General features: G+C 44.8%; 1 protein-coding gene across 7 annotated transcripts in view; it reads left to right on the forward strand.

Annotated features, from left to right (window-relative positions):
* The window catches only part of LOC143776520 (teneurin-2-like), a 3,926,626-nt gene that overhangs the window by 3,841,992 nt on the left and 66,679 nt on the right, over positions 1–17,955 (forward strand). For all 7 annotated transcript variants that reach the window (XM_077265978.1, XM_077265979.1, XM_077265980.1 and 4 more), the window contains one exon: positions 13,193–13,323. In XM_077265978.1, coding sequence (XP_077122093.1) covers positions 13,193–13,323 — 131 coding nt within the window. The remainder of the gene's footprint in view (positions 1–13,192; positions 13,324–17,955) is intronic.

The following is a 17,955-nucleotide window of genomic DNA, read 5'->3' on the forward strand; positions in this document are numbered from 1 at the left end:
ACAGGTCCTGGGAGCCTGCTGAGAATATTCGGGGTCCGCAGCTCATTGCTGCCTTTGAGCGTGGCGAGGTCCAGGGGGGGGGGCCTAGGAGGGGGGGGTAATGTTAGGGGTCAAGTTCCTGCCTCTGCACAGGGGGAATCTCGAGCCATCTCAGCTGCGGTCTCCCATTATTCCCCTGCCGTAGTGGAGCCTGCTCAGCGGAGGCGTTGGTCCCAGCGTCATGCTCAGTCTGACACTGTGCGAAGGGTTACTGCTGTCCTTCCAGCTTCTGCCATTGTGGCCAGTACTGGTCAGAAGCGAGCAGATGTCTTTGAGACTAAGTCCTACTTTTCCCCTTCTGAGCATGCCCAGGGTAAGATCTCTTGGAGATCAAGGGTCACATGCTCAGGTACTGCAGCAAATCCTATTGGTCCTCTAGGAAGGTCCTGAAGGTGTTCAATGTCTGTGGCAGTCTCTCATTGGTCCTTCTAGGAAGGTCCTGTACTTGCTGCAGCTATAAGAGGTGCGCATGTCCGCACGGCCATGTGCTAGTGTCAATTTATGTACGAACTCAGCGCCAGTGTGGTCATGTTTGTGTGTGTATTCAGGGACCTGGCTGAAATAAGCCCCTAGAATGCTGGCACCCCCAGCGAGGAGTTTGGTGTATGTGTATTCAGGGGCCGGCTGAAATAAGCCCCTAGAATGCTGGCACCTCCAGTGAGGAGTTTCATGTTTGCATTTGACTGCATGACCACCATCTGCTCTAGTAAGTAGCTGTGTTCCTCTGTGAGCCAAACAGGGCACAGCATTATCCTTGCTAACAGACTCTGTGAAGTAACAGAGTCTGTTTATATTACTAAATTGTACCACCATATCTAGCTGCAGGTGCTTTCCTGCACGGTGGATCCCGGGTTGTGAACGCACCAACTTCTTCTAATAAATATATATATTCAGGGCGTTCCACCAACCCTAACAGTCAGTCAGTCCAAAAAATTGGGAAAACTTTCAAAGTGTCCCCAAGTGCAGTGGCAAAAACCATCAAGCGGTACAAAGAAACTGGCTCACATGAGGACCGCCCCAGGGACGGAAGACCCAGAGTCACCTCTGCTTCTGAGGATACGTTTATCCGAGTCGCCAGCCGCAGAAATCGCAGGTTAGCAGCAGCTCAGATTAGAGACCAGGTCAATGCCACACAGAGTTCTAGCAGCAAACACATCTCGACAACAACTGTTAAGAGGAGACTTTGTGCAGCAGGCCTTCATGGTTAAAAAGCAGCTAGGAAACCACTGATAAGGACAGGCAAAAAGCAGAAGAGACTTGTTTGGGCTAAAGAACACAAGGAATGGACATTAGACCAGTGGAAATCTGTGCTTTGATGAGTCCAAATTTGAGATCTTTGGTTTCAAACACCGTGTCTTTGTGCAACGCAAAAAAGGTGAACGGATGGACTCTACATGCCTGGTTCCCACAGTGAAGCACGGAGGAGGAGGTGTGATGGTGCTTTGCTGGTGACACTGTTGGGGAATTTTTCAAAATTGAAAGGCATACTGAACCAGCATGGTTACACAGCATCTTGCAGCGGCATGCTATTCCATCCGGTTTCCGTTTAGTTGGACCATCATTTATTTTTCAACAGGACAATGACCCCAAACACACCTCCAGGCTGTGTAAGCGCTATTTGACCAAGAAGGAGAGTGATGGGGTGCTACACCAGATGACCTGACCTCCACAGTCACCAGACCTGAACCCAGGGCCGGACTGGCCATCGGGCACTTCTGGCAAATGCCAGAAGGGCCGGTGCCAGTAGTGGGACGCTCGATCCGCCTCCCCCCGCCCACGACGTCGCATTCAACTATACCGGCGTATAGACGCCGGTACAGTTGAATGCAATGATGGTGGAGAGAGCGTCTACAGACGCTCCCTCTCCCATCATTCCCTGCTCTGTCTCTGACACTGCGGGTGCGCGATGACATCATATCATCGCGCACCTGCTGTGTCCCGGGCAGACTTCAGCTGCTGAGAAAGGAGCAGGAACCAGGAAGCAACGCGGGGCACGAGGAGAGGTGAGGAGAGTGTTTTTTTTTTTTTACTGGACTGTGTGGGGCCATTCTCAGGAGGTGGAGGAGGAAGAGAAGAGATGCGGGCTGTGCTCTGTGCTGTATACTACTGTGTGGGCTGTGCTATATATAGTACTCTGTGGGCTGTGCTGTATATATTGCTCTGTGGGCTGTGCTGTATATATTGCTCTGTGGGCTGTGCTGTATAAATTGCTCTGTGGGCTGTGCTGTATATAGTGCTCTGTGGGCTGTGCTGTATGTAGTGCTCTGTGGGCTGTGCTGTATATATTGCTCTGTGGGCTGTGCTGTATATAGTACTCTGGGCTGTGCTGTATATATTGCTCTGTGGGCTGTGCTGTATATAGTTCTCTGTGGGCTGTGCTGTATATAGTACTCTGGGCTGTGCTGTATATATTGCTCTGTGGGCTGTGCTGTATATATTGCAATGTGGGCTGTGCTGTATATAGTGCTCTGTGGGCTGTACTGTATGTAGTGCTCTGTGGGATGTGCTGTATTTAGTGCTCTGTGGGCTGTGCTGTATATAGTACTCTGGGCTGTGCTGTATATTGTACTCTGTGGGCTGTGCTGTATATATTGCTCTGTGGGCTGTGCTGTATATAGTACTCTGTGGGCTGTGCTGTATATGTTACTCTGTGGGCTGTGCTATATATATTACACTGTGGGCTGTGCTGTATATAGTGCTCTGTGGGCTGTGCTGTATATAGTGCTCTGTGGGCTGTGCTGTATATAGTGCTCTGTGGGCTGTGCTGTATATAGTACTCTGTGCTGTGCTGTATATTCTACTCTGTGGGCTGTGCTGTATATATTGCTCTGTGGGCTGTGCTGTATATAGTACTCTGTGGGATGTGCTGTATGTATTACTCTGTGGGCTGTGCTATATATATTACTCTGTGGGCTGTGCTGTATATAGTGCTCTGTGGGCTGTGCTGTATATAGTGCTCTGTGGGCTGTGCTGTATATAGTGCTCTGTGGGCTGTGCTGTATATAGTACTCTGGGCTGTGCTGTATATAGTGCTCTGTGGGCTGTGCTGTATATATTGCTCTGTGGGCTGTGCTGTTTATAGTGCTCTGTGGGCTGTGCTGTATTTAGTGCTCTGTGGGCTGTGCTGTATATAGTACTCTGGGCTGTGCTGTATATTGTACTCTGGGCTGTGCTGTATATATTGCTCTGTGGGCTGTGCTGTATATAGTACTCTGTGGGCTGTGCTGTATATATTACTCTGTGGGCTGTGCTATATATATTACACTGTGGGCTGTGCTGTATATAGTGCTCTGTGGGCTGTGCTATATATAGTGCTCTGTGGGCAGTGCTGTATATAGTGCTCTGTGGGCTGTGCTGTATATAGTACTCTGGGCTGTGCTGCATATTCTACTCTGTGGGCTGTGCTGTATATTCTACTCTCTGGGCTGTGCTGTATATATTGCTCTGTGGGCTGTGCTGTATATAGTACTCTGTGGGCTGTGCTATATATTACTCTGTGGGCTGTGCTGTATATATTGCTCTGTGGGCTGTGCTGTATATAGTACTCTGTGGGCTGTGCTGTATATATTACTCTGTGGGCTGTGCTATACATTACTCTGTGGGCTGTGCTGTATATAGTGCTCTGTGGGCTGTGCTGCATATAGTGCTCTGTGGGCTGTGCTGTATATAGTGCTCTGTGGGCTTTGCTGTATATAGTACTCTGGGCTGTGCTGTATATAGTGCTCTGTGGGCTGTGCTGTATATATTGCTCTGTGGGCTGTGCTGTATATATTTGTTATGACCCCAATGGCGAGGGTCTCAGAGGAACGTGGAAGTCTGCAGAATACAAAAATCCAGCTCATAGGGCAGTGGTAACTGGGTTGACCATATATCTACTCCTAACGCCAACACTAGAAGTAGCCGGGGATCATTCCTACGTTGATTCTAGATGACACGCGCCAGCCGGAGAATCTAGCTACCCCTAGTAGAGGAAAACAAAGACCTTTCTTGCCTCCAGAGAAGGGGACCCCAAAGCTGGATAGAAGCCCCCCACAAATAATAACGGTGAGGTAAGAGGAAATGACAAACACAGAAATGAACCAGGTTTAGCACAGAGAGGCCCGCTTACTGATAGCAGAATAAAGAAAGGTAACTTATATGGTCAACAAAAACCCTATCAAAATCCACACTGGAAATTCAAGAACCCCCGAACCGTCTAACGGTCCGGGGGGAGAACACCAGCCCCCTAGAGCTTCCAGCAAAGGTCAGGATATAGATTTGGAACAAGCTGGACAAAAATACAAAACCAAAACAAATAGCAAAAAGCAAAAGGCAGACTTAGCTGATATAACTGGAACCAGGATCAGTAGACAAGAGCACAGCAGACTAGCTCTGATAACTACGTTGCCAGGCATTGAACTGAAGGTCCAGGGAGCTTATATAGCAACACCCCTAACTAACGACCCAGGTGCGGATAAAAGGAATGACAGAAAAACCAGAGTCAAAAAACTAGTAACCACTAGAGGGAGCAAAAAGCAAATTCACAACAGTACCCCCCCCTTAGTGAGGGGTCACCGAACCCTCACCACGACCACCAGGGCGATCAGGATGAGCGGCATGAAAGGCACGAACTAAATCGGCCGCATGAACATCAGAGGCGACCACCCAGGAATTATCCTCCTGACCATAGCCCTTCCACTTGACCAAGTACTGAAGCCTCCGCCTGGAGAGGCGAGAATCCAAGATCTTCTCCACCACGTACTCCAACTCGCCCTCAACCAACACCGGAGCAGGAGGCTCAGCAGAAGGAACTACAGGCACAATGTACCGCCGCAACAAGGACCTATGAAATACATTGTGAATAGCAAACGACACAGGAAGATCCAGACGAAAAGATACAGGATTAAGGATTTCCAATATCTTGTAAGGCCCAATAAAACGAGGTTTAAATTTGGGAGAGGAGACCTTCATAGGAACAAAGCGGGAAGAAAGCCATACCAAATCCCCAACGCGTAGTCGGGGACCCACACCGCGGCGGCGGTTGGCAAAGCGCTGAGCCCTCTCCTGTGACAACTTCAAGTTGTCCACCACATGATTCCAGATCCGCTGCAACCTATCCACCACAGAATCCACCCCAGGACAGTCAGAAGGCTCCACATGACCCGAAGAAAAGCGAGGATGGAAACCAGAGTTGCAGAAAAAAGGCGAAACCAAGGTGGCGGAACTAGCCCGATTGTTAAGGGCAAACTCAGCCAACGGCAAGAATGTCACCCAATCGTCCTGATCAGCAGAGACAAAACACCTCAAATAAGCCTCCAAAGTCTGATTGGTTCGCTCCGTCTGTCCATTAGTCTGAGGATGGAAAGCAGACGAAAACGACAAATCAATGCCCATCCTACTACAAAAGGATCGCCAGAACCTGGAAACGAACTGGGATCCTCTGTCTGACACAATATTCTCAGGGATGCCGTGCAAACGAACCACGTTCTGGAAAAACACAGGAACCAGATCGGAAGAGGAAGGCAGCTTAGGCAAAGGAACCAAATGGACCATCTTGGAGAAGCGATCACATATCACCCAGATAACGGACATGCCCTGAGATAGCGGAAGATCAGAAATGAAATCCATGGAGATATGTGTCCAAGGTCTCTTCGGGACAGGCAAGGGCAAGAGCAAACCGCTGGCACGAGAACAGCAAGGCTTAGCTCGAGCACAAGTCCCACAGGACTGCACAAATGACCGCACATCCCTTGACAAGGAAGGCCACCAAAAGGACCTGGCCACCAGATCTCTGGTGCCAAAAATTCCCGGGTGACCTGCCAACACCGAGGAATGAACCTCGGAAATGACTCTGCTGGTCCACTTATCCGGGACAAACAGTCTGTCAGGTGGACAAGACTCAGGCCTATCAGCCTGAAATCTCTGCAACACACGTCGCAGATCCGGAGAAATAGCTGACAAGATAACTCCATCTTTAAGAATACCAACAGGATCAGCGACTTCAGGAGCATCAGGCACAAAGCTCCTAGAAAGAGCATTGGCCTTCACATTCTTTGAACCTGGTAAATACGAGACAACAAAATCAAAGCGGGAGAAAAACAATGACCAGCGGGCCTGTCTCGGATTAAGGCGTTTAGCAGACTCGAGATACATCAGATTTTTGTGATCAGTCAAGACCACCACACGATGCTTAGCACCCTCGAGCCAATGACGCCACTCCTCAAATGCCCATTTCATGGCCAACAACTCCCGATTGCCCACATCATAATTTCGCTCGGCAGGCGAAAACTTCCTAGAGAAAAAGGCACAAGGTTTCATAACAGAGCAACCAGGACCTCTCTGCGACAAAACGGCCCCTGCTCCAATCTCTGAAGCATCCACCTCAACCTGAAAGGGAAGTGAGACATCGGGCTGGCACAAAACAGGCGCCGAAGTAAACCGGCGTTTCAACTCCTGGAAAGCCTCCACGGCAGCAGGAGCCCAGTTAGCTACATCGGAGCCCTTCTTGGTCATATCCGTCAAAGGTTTCACAATGCTAGAAAAATTAGCGATAAAACGATGGTAGAAGTTAGCGAAACCCAAGAACTTCTGAAGACTCTTAACTGACGAGGGCTGAGTCCAATCAAGAATAGCTCGGACCTTGACTGGGTCCATCTCCACAGCAGAAGGGGAAAAAATGAACCCCAAAAAGGGAACCTTCTGTACACCAAAGAGACACTTTGAGCCCTTGACAAACAAAGAATTTTCACGCAAAATTTTAAAGACCAACCTGACCTGCTCCACATGCGAATCCCAATTATCAGAAAAAACCAAAATATCATCCAGATAAACAATCAAAAATTTATCCAGATACTTCCGGAAAATGTCATGCATAAAGGACTGAAAAACTGAAGGCGCATTGGAGAGCCCAAAAGGCATCACCAAGTACTCAAAATGACCTTCGGGCGTATTGAATGCGGTTTTCCATTCATCACCTTGCTTAATGCGCACAAGGTTGTACGCACCACGAAGGTCTATCTTGGTGAACCACTTGGCACCTTTAATCCGGGCAAACAAGTCAGACAACAGCGGTAAAGGATACTGAAATTTGACAGTGATCTTATTTAAAAGCCGATAATCAATACAAGGCCTCAAAGATCCGTCCTTTTTTGCCACAAAAAAGAATCCCGCACCAAGAGGGGAAGAAGACGGACGAATATGTCCTTTCTCCAGAGACTCCTTGATATATGAACGCATAGCGGTATGTTCAGGTACCGACAGATTAAACAGTCTTCCCTTAGGAAATTTACTGCCTGGGATCAAATCTATAGCACAGTCACAGTCCCTATGAGGAGGCAGTGCACTGGACTCAGACTCACTGAAGACATCCTGATAATCAGACAAATACTCAGGAACTTCCGAAGGCGTAGAAGAAGCAATAGACACAGGCAGGGAATCCCCATGAATACCACGACAGCCCCAACTAGAGATTGACATAGCCTTCCAGTCCAGGACTGGATTATGGGTCTGTAACCATGGCAGCCCTAAAACAACCAAATCATGCATTTTATGTAAAACCAGGAAACGTATCACCTCGCGGTGTTCAGGAGTCATGCACATGGTAACCTGTGTCCAATACTGCGGTTTATTTGCTGCCAATGGCGTAGCATCAATACCCCTAAGAGGAATAGGATTTTCTAATGGTTCAAGAGTAAAACCACAGCGCTTAGCAAATGACAGATCCATAAGACTCAGGGCAGCACCTGAATCAACAAACGCCATGACAGGATAAGACAACAGTGAGCAAATCAAAGTTACAGACAGAATAAATTTAGGTTGCAAATTACCAACGGTGACAGGACTAACAACCTTAGCTATACGTTTAGAGCATGCTGAGATAACATGTGTAGAATCGCCACAGTAGTAGCACAAGCCATTCCGGCGTCTATGAATTTTCCGCTCATTTCTAGTCAGGATTCTATCACATTGCATTAAATCAGGTGTCTGTTCAGACAACACCATGAGGGAATTTGCGGTTTTTCTATCACATTGCACCGAATTAGGTGTCTGTTCAGACAACACCATGAGGGAATTTGCGGTTTTGCGCTCCCGCAACCGCCGGTCAATTTGAATAGCCAGTGCCATAGTATCATTCAGACCTGTGGGAATGGGAAAACCCACCATAACATTCTTAATGGCTTCAGAAAGGCCATTTCTAAAATTAGCGGCCAGTGCACACTCGTTCCAATGTGTCAGCACGGACCATTTCCGAAATTTTTGGCAATACACTTCAGCCTCGTCCTGCCCCTGAGACATAGCCAGCAAGGCCTTTTCTGCCTGAATCTCAAGATTGGGTTCCTCATAAAGTAAACCGAGCGCCAGAAAAAACGCATCAATATCAGCCAATGCCGGATCTCCTGGCGCCAGCGAAAAAGCCCAATCCTGAGGGTCGCCCCGTAAGAACGAAATAACAATTTTTACTTGCTGAGCAGAGTCTCCAGATGAACAGGGTCTCAGGGACAAAAACAATTTACAATTATTCCTGAAATTCCTAAACTTAAACCTGTCTCCGGAAAACAGTTCAGGAATCGGTATTTTAGGTTCTGACCTAGGATTTCTGATAACATAGTCTTGTATGCCCTGCACACGAGTAGCCAGCTGGTCCACACTTGTAATCAAGGTCTGGACATTCATGTCTGCAGCAAGCATAGCCACTCTGAGGTAAAGGGGAAGAAGAAAAAAAAAAAAAAAACTCAGAATCTTCTTTCTTATAATCCCTCTTCTGCAATGCATTAAACATTTAATACCGGCCTGGCAAACTGTTATGACCCCAATGGCGAGGGTCTCAGAGGAACGTGGAAGTCTGCAGAATACAAAAATCCAGCTCATAGGGCAGTGGTAACTGGGTTGACCATATATCTACTCCTAACGCCAACACTAGAAGTAGCCGGGGATCATTCCTACGTTGATTCTAGATGACACGCGCCAGCCGGAGAATCTAGCTACCCCTAGTAGAGGAAAACAAAGACCTTTCTTGCCTCCAGAGAAGGGGACCCCAAAGCTGGATAGAAGCCCCCCACAAATAATAACGGTGAGGTAAGAGGAAATGACAAACACAGAAATGAACCAGGTTTAGCACAGAGAGGCCCGCTTACTGATAGCAGAATAAAGAAAGGTAACTTATATGGTCAACAAAAACCCTATCAAAATCCACACTGGAAATTCAAGAACCCCCGAACCGTCTAACGGTCCGGGGGGAGAACACCAGCCCCCTAGAGCTTCCAGCAAAGGTCAGGATATAGATTTGGAACAAGCTGGACAAAAATACAAAACCAAAACAAATAGCAAAAAGCAAAAGGCAGACTTAGCTGATATAACTGGAACCAGGATCAGTAGACAAGAGCACAGCAGACTAGCTCTGATAACTACGTTGCCAGGCATTGAACTGAAGGTCCAGGGAGCTTATATAGCAACACCCCTAACTAACGACCCAGGTGCGGATAAAAGGAATGACAGAAAAACCAGAGTCAAAAAACTAGTAACCACTAGAGGGAGCAAAAAGCAAATTCACAACAATATTGCTCTGTGGGCTGTGCTATATATATTGCTCTGTGGGCTGTGCTGTATATAGTGCTCTGTGGGCTGTGCTGTATATAGTGCTCTGTGGGCTGTGCTGTATATAGTGCTCTGTAGGCTGTGCTGTATATAGTGCTCTGTGGGCTGTGCTGTATATATTGCTCTGTGGGCTGTGCTGTATATAGTGCTCTGTGGGCTGTGCTGTATATAGTGCTCTGTGGGCTGTGCTGTATATAGTGCTCTGTGGGCTGTGCTGTATATAGTGCTCTGTGGGCTGTGCTGTATATAGTGCTCTGTGGGCTGTGCTGTATATAGTGCTCTGTGGGCTGTGTTATCTACTATACGCGCTGTGCTATATTATGCAGGTTGTGCTATATACTATGCGGGCTTTGCTATATACTATGGGGAGTATATTATATTCTATGGGGGAGGCCATGTTATGTACTGTGTGGCTGTGGTATATACTATTGTGGGGGTATATTATATACTATGGGGGAGGCTGTGTTATATACTATGGGGGAGGCTGTGTTATATACTATGGGGGAGGCTGTGTTATATACTATGGGGGAGGCTGTGTTATATACTATGGGGGGCTGCATTATATTCTATGGGGGGCTACATTATATTCTATGGGGGGCTACATTATATATTATGGGGAGGTGGGCTGTATTATATTCTATGGGGGGTTACATTATACTCTGTGGGGTGGCTGCATTATACTATATGTGGGCTGCATTATACTGTATCGAGGACTATGGGGAATACGTTATACTATATGAAGAACTATGGGGTGCATTATACTATGGGAAGTGAATTGTAGTACATGGATGACTATGGCGGTGCATTATACTATATGGAGCACTATGAGGAGTGTATTATACTATGTGGAGGACTGAGCAGTGTATTTTAATATGGAGGACTATAGGGAGTGTATTATACTATATGGAGGACTGTGGGGCACATTATAATATAGGGAGGACTATGGGGTGTATTTTACTAAACAAGTAAAATGCTGCATATTCAGATTGTGCTTGCTGGAACAAAAATCATTGTTCTCAGCAGCACATCGCGGGTGTAAACTGTAGATGTGCTGCTGATAACATGATACTGTATGATATTCTGTTAGTGATCGTTCTGTCCCATCATTATTCCTCAGTTGGTGGAAAGAGGCCGGGAAACAAGCGTTGAACAACTTCCGTATTGTCGATCAAACTCATTTAGCGGCCTGAACTCAGCGCACGTAAATACAACAGAAATGCTTTTGTGTGATGTGCAATATGTTAGCATTTGGGGCCCCATTTTAAACTTTACCTAGGGCCCCACTTTGCCTAAAACCGGCCCTGCCTACAAGTGTTCAAAGATATTATACAGTGACCATGTGTCAAGTGGGCCTGTGTAACTTCAAATGCCAGGGCTGAATTTTATTCCCAGTCCGGCCCTGACACTATCACACAAATAAAAATGTGGGGGAGCTGGTTTGCGAAAGGTAACTATATATTGTGGGCAGAGTGATTTTTTTATTTTGTTTTAGTCTTAAAACTCTGTTACCCCATAAGTTGATCCATGCAGATAAAGAATGGATCCCTTGTATCTTCCTTGTCTTTTTTGCAAAAAATATATCAATATCCAACTATGTGCATGAGTCACTATGTGCATGAGTCACGAGAGGGAAATCAGTTAATGTTAAAGGGGTATCCCATAAACAATATAGGATAGGTAATAAATGTATGATCACCTTGAGTCCAACTAGTGGAATCCCCAAAAGTCTCAAGAATTAATTCTAAAGGTCATCTATTTGAATGAGGCAATAATGACCACTGCTTTATTAACTAGCTTAGTGGAATTGTAGTTACAGTTAATGAAACAGTTGTCATATATGCACAGTAATGCTTCATTCACACAGGAGATTTTGGGACCTCATTCTCATAAATAGTGGAAGTCTCAGCAGTCGCTCATTTACCATCTTTCCTGTAAATGTTGTGCATGGAATAACCCTTATAATGTGCAACTCAGAGCTTTTGCTATAAATTCATATACAGGTGTATCTCTAAGACAGTCCTACTCATGCATAGATTTCTGATGGGTACAGCTTTCTAAGAACTGGACCAGCTTAAAGAGTTACAAGTATGAGTGTGAACTAGTTATTTTGAAGTACAAATGGTGTGTGCTGAAAACAGGTTTCTCATAACCTACCAAGAGTAGTTGTATCTGGAGTTGTGCTTTAAGATCAGGCTATATGTTGTTGGCTACTAGCAGAGATAAAATGTAATTATTGTGTAACTTCTGTGTTTCCTATAAGAAAAAATAAAAAAGGTTTGTAAAACAAAATATTTCACTAGGTTGGTAACATACTATTTTTCCATTCTAACTGTTCTGCAACTTCCTGTTGAATTTGTCCATTTAATGGTTCAATCATTACTCCAAAGCAACATGCCCGCTGCCTTGGGGTCATCCTTGATTCCGAGCTTTCATTCACCCCCCACATCCGATCACTGGCTCGCTCTTCTTATCTGCATCTCAAAAACATTTCTAGAATTCGCCCTTTTCTTACTTTCGACTCTGCAAAAACTCTTACTGTTTCTCCTATTCATTCCCTTCTGGACTATTGTAACTCTCTACTAATCGGCCTCCCTCTTACCAAACTCTCCCCGCTCCAATCTGTCCTGAATGCTGCTGCCAGGATCATATTCCTCACCAACCGTTACACCGATGCCTCTACCTTGTGCCAGTCATTACACTGGCTACCCATCCACTCCAGAATCCAGTACAAAACTACTACCCTCATCCACAAAGCACTCCATGGCTCAGCACCACCCTACATCTCCTCTCTGGTCTCAGTCTACCACCCTACCCGTGCCCTCCGCTCCACTAATGACCTCAGGTTAGCATCCTCAATAATCAGAACCTCCCACTCCCGTCTCCAAGACTTTACACGTGCTGCGCCGATTCTTTGGAATGCACTACCTAGATTAATATGATTAATCCCCAATCCCCACAGTTTTAAGCGTGCCCTAAAAACGCATTTGTTCAGACTGGCCTACCGCCTCAACGCATTAACCTAACTATCCCTGTGTGACCTATTAAAAATAGAAAAAAAAAAAAAAACACATAATCAGGTTCCTTGCATCGTGTTCTCATACACTTTATGCAGTTAATAGCCCTCTGTGTCTTTACTGCTACATACTTAGGCTGTTAACTGGTTCATGCAGCTTTACATGAACACCCGAGCCTTACACTATGGCTGGTCCAAATAACTAAAGCAATTGTTACCATCCACCTCTCGTGTCTCCCCTTTTCCTCATAGTTTGTAAGCTTGCGAGCAGGGCCCTCATTCCTCCTGGTATCTATTTTGAACTGTGATTTCTGTTATGCTGTAATGTCTATTGTCTGTACAAGTCCCCTCTATAAGTTGTAAAGCGCTGCGGAATATGTTGGCGCTATATAAATAAAAATTATTATTATTATTATTATTATTATGCAAAATTAGTTGAAATAATGCAGCTAGTGATAATAGCTTCCCCTGACACTGGAGCTCTGACTATAAAATCTATAAAACAGCACCTTATCATATGCAGATATAAAAGCCAAGTGACAATTATATTTTATGTCCATTCTGCAGATGTGCAAAGCTGGCTGGTGATGTTTGGATTTCAACTGAGCAATATAATTCCCGGCTTCCCAAGATCCAAACTGCATTTTGTGGCACCTCCATATGAACTGACTGAAAGTCAAGAATGTGAAAATGGACAGGTATATCTCGTCTTCTTCACTTATATGAACCGTCAAGGCTCAGTGTGATACCTTACATTTCCACTTGTATAACATAAAGATGGGATTTTTATTCTAATGATCTCATGCACAATGTACATTTTGCCTGCCTAGATAGTTATGTTAATTGCAGTATCGTTAGCTCTTTGTGTGTATACCCTTGAGTTGTTTCTTGATTAACAATAATACTGGGAAATTCAAAGGTAGCCGGCCATCTGTTCCATCTACAGTATAACAACCTGCCCCTTTCGGATTTTATGACTTGAAATAAAAATATAGTATTGTTTATGTGTTTTATACATATACACTCTTTTTATATAAAATACATACAGTTGTATGAAAGTGTTTGCCCCTTCCTGATTTCCTATTCTTTTCCATGTTTGTCGCACATAAATGTTTCAGATCACCAAACAAATTTAAAAATTAAACAAAGATAACACAAGTAAACACAAAATACAGTTTTTAAATTAAGGATTTTATTAAGGAAAAAAGAAATACAAACCTACAGAGCCGTGTGTGAAAAAGTGTTTTCATCTAAACCCAATAACTGGTCGAGATACCTTTAGCAGACAAAACTGGCATCAAGTGTTTGCGATAACTGGCAATGAGTCTTTAGCAATGCTCTGGAGGAATTTTGTTGCACTCACCACTTGCAGAATTGTTGTAATTCAGCCCCATTGTAGAGTTCCTGAGCATTATTTGCCTTTTTAAGGTCATGCCACAGCATTTCAGTCGGATTAAGGTCAAGACTTTGACAAGGCCACTCCAAATTTTTTTCTTTCTTAAGCCATTCAGAGGTGGACTAGCTGGAGTGCTTTGGATGATTATCCTGCTGCATAACCCAAGTTCGCTTCAGCTTGATGTCACAAACATATGGCCGGGCATTCTCCTTTAGGATTTTTTGGTAGACAATAGAATTCATGTTTCCATTTAGCACACCAAGTCCTTAGGGTACCGTCACACAGTGCCATTTTCATCGCTACGACGGTACGATTTGTGACGTTCTAGCGATATCGTTACGATATCGCAGTGTCTGACACGCAGCAGCGATCAGGGACCCTGCTGAGAATCGTACGTCGTAGCAGATCGTTTGGAACTTTCTTTCGTCGCTTGATCACCCGCTGACATCGCTGGATCGTTGTGTGTGACACCGATCCAGCGATGTGTTCGCTTGTAACCAGGGTAAACATCGGGTAACTAAGCGCAGGGCCGTGCTTAGTAACCCGATGTTTACCCTGGTTACCAGCGTAAACGTAAAAAAAAAACAAATAGTACATACTCACATTCCAGTGTCTGTCCTCCGGCGTCTCAGCTTCTCTGCACTGTGAGCGCCTGCCGGCCGGAAAGCCGTCTGACGTCACCGCTCTGCTTTCCGGCTATGGTGCTTACACAGTGCAGAGAAGCAGAACGCCGGGGGACAAACACCGGAATGTAAGTATGTACTGTTTGTTTTTTTTACGTTTACGCTGGTAACCAGGGTAAACATCGGGTTACTAAGCGCGGCCCAGCGCTTAGTAACCCGATGTTTACCCTGGTTACCCGGGGACTTCTGCATCGCTCCAGCGCCGTGATTGCAAAGTGTGACCGCAGTCTACGACGCTGGAGCGATAATCATACGACGCTGCGACGTCACGGATCGTGCCGTCGTAGCAATGAAAATGGCACTGTGTGACGGTACCCTTACAGGTCCTTAAGGGTATGTGCACACATTTCAGATTTACCTGTGGAATTTTCTGCGCAGATTCTGCATCTCTTGGCAGAAAACGCAGGTAAAATTCTGTATGCAAATTGCCTCTTCTGAGAAAAAGAGGACTTAACTCTATAGCGCCACCTGTTGGAAGTAGCGATCCTACAAGTCACAATCAACCCTTTAACGAGTCGTTGAAGGGTTGATTGTGACTTGTAGGATCGCTACTTCCAACAGGTGGCGCTATAGAGTTAAGTCCTCTTTTTCTCAGAAGAGGCAATTTGCATATTTAATTTCCTAGAGGAGCATTGCACGGCAAATAAGCCTCCTTACCTTGACAAGCCAGCTGGTATGTCACTCTCCATAAGGAGAAACGTTACCGGATAAAATTCTGGGCAGATTTGATGCAGATTTTCATGCATTTTTTTCATGCGGATTTGTATGCATTTTTGTAGGCTAAATAAAGATTTATTATTTAACAGAAAAAAAAGAATTGTGATGTAATTTCCTTGTCCAACCTCTTCTTTTACAAACTCCATTGAAGAATAATGTTTACAAACACAGATAGATAGATAGATAGATAAATAGATAGATCTATAGATAAATAGATAGATAAATGTATAGATAGAACTATAGATAGATAGATCTAAGATAAATAGATAGATCTAAGATAGATAGATAGATAGAAAAATAGATCGATAGATAGAAAGATAGATAGATCTATAGACCTATCAATCTATAGATCTATTTATCTATAGATTTATCTATAGATATATCGATCCATCTATCTATATATCTATCTATCTATAGATCTATCTATCTATCTGTAGATATATCTAAAAAATAGAAAAAAAATGCATAGTTAAGAGGTAGGGTGCAAACGCCTCACAGGTACATACCAGTTCTAGTAAACAATTATCCAAAAAAGTTGAGGCAGCTTGAGAAAGGTCTGTACCCAGGACCGAAAAGTCGCCACATGGGCTATTAAAAAGCACTTCATAATTTTGGATTTGGTGTGCTGCCTCAACTTTTTTGAATATGCAGATATATCTATCCATCTATCTATAGTTATATATAGGTAGATATAGATAGGTAATACCAAGCCCGATGTTTAATAATAAACATAATAAAATGGTACACAAAGAGTTAACCCCTTTCTGTCATTGGACGTACTATTCCGTCCATGTGGGGTGGGCTCTACTTCCCAAGGACCGAATAGTACGTCCAGCTCGATCGGCCGCGCTCACGGGGGGAGCGCGGCCGACCGCGGACGGGTGTCAGCTGCCTATCGCAGCTGACATCCGGCGCTATGTGCCAGGAGCGGTCACGGACCGCCCCCGGCACATTAACCCCTGGCACACCGCGATCAAACATGATTGCGGTGTGCCAGCGGTATAGGGAAGCATCGCGCAGGGAGGGGGCTCCCTGTGGGCTTCCCTGAGACCCCCGCAGCAACGCGATGTGATCGCGTTGCTCCGAGGGTCTCCTACCTTCTTCCTCGCTGCAGGTCCCGGATCCAAGATGGCCGTGGCATCCGGGTCCTGCAGGGAGGGAGGTGGCTTACCGAGTGCCTGCTCAGAGCAGGTGCTTGGTAAGCCTGCAGTGCTCTAAGTCAGATCGGTGATCTGATAGAGTGCTGTGCAAACTGTCAGATCACCGATCTGTGATGTGTCCCCCTGGGACAAAGTAAAAAAGTTTAAAAAAAAATTTCCACATGTGTAAAAAAAAAAAAATAATAATAATTCCTAAATAAAGAAAAAAAATATATATATTATTCCCATAAATACATTTCTTTATCTAAATAATAATAAAAAAAACAATAAAAGTACACATATTTAGTATTGCCGCATCCGTAACGACCCAACCTATAAAACTGTCCCACTAGTTAACCCCTTCAGTAACCACCGTAAGAAAAAAAAAAAAAAACGAGGCAAAAAACAACGCTTTATTATCATACCGCTGAATAAAAAGTGGAATAAAACGCGATCAAAAAGACGGATATAAATAACCATGGTACCGCTGAAAGCGTAATTTTGTCCCGCAAGAAAAGAGCCGCCATACAGCATCAGCAAAAAAATAAAAAAGTTATAGTCCTCAGAATAAAGCGATGCCAAAATAATTATTTTTTCTATAAAATACCGTAGTTTTTATCGTATAAAAGCGGCAAAACATAAAAAAATGATATAAATGTGATATCGCTGTAATCATACTGACCCGAAGAATAAAACTGCTTTATCAATTTTACCAAACGTGGAACGGTATAAACGCCCCCCCCCCCCCAAAAGAAATTCATGAATAGCTGGATTTTGGTCATTCTGCCTCACAAAAATCGGAATAAAAAGCGATCAAAAAAAGTCACGTGCCCGAAAATGTTACCAATAAAAACGTCAACTCGTCCCGCAAAAAACAAGACCTAACAAGACTCTGTGGTCTCAAATATGGAAAAATTATAGCTCTCAAAATGTGGTAACGCAAAAAATATTTTTTGCAATAAAAAGCGTCTTTCAGTGTGTGACAGCTGCCAATCATAAAAATCCGCTAAAAAACCCGCTATAAAAGTAAATCAAACCCCCCTTCATCACCCCCTTAGTTAGGGAAAAATTAAAAAATTTAAAAAACGTATTTATTTCCATTTTCCCATTAGGGCTAGGGTTAGGGTTAGGGCTAGGGTTAGGGCTAGGGTTAGGGCTAGGGCTAGGGCTAGGGATAGGGTTAGGGTTAGGGCTAGGGTTAGGGCTAGGGTTAGGGTTGGGGCTAGGGTTAAAGCTACAGTTAGGTTTGTGGCTAAAGTTAGGGTTGGGGCTAAAGTTAGGGTTTGGGTTTGGATTACATTTACGGTTGGGAATAGGGTTGGGATTAGGGTTAGGGGTGTGTCTGGGTTAGAGGTGTGGTTAGGTTTACCGCTGGGATTAGGGTTAGGGGTGTAT

The sequence above is a fragment of the Ranitomeya variabilis genome, chromosome 5, assembly GCF_051348905.1.
Source record: "Ranitomeya variabilis isolate aRanVar5 chromosome 5, aRanVar5.hap1, whole genome shotgun sequence".
Taxonomy (NCBI): Eukaryota; Metazoa; Chordata; class Amphibia; order Anura; family Dendrobatidae; genus Ranitomeya; species Ranitomeya variabilis.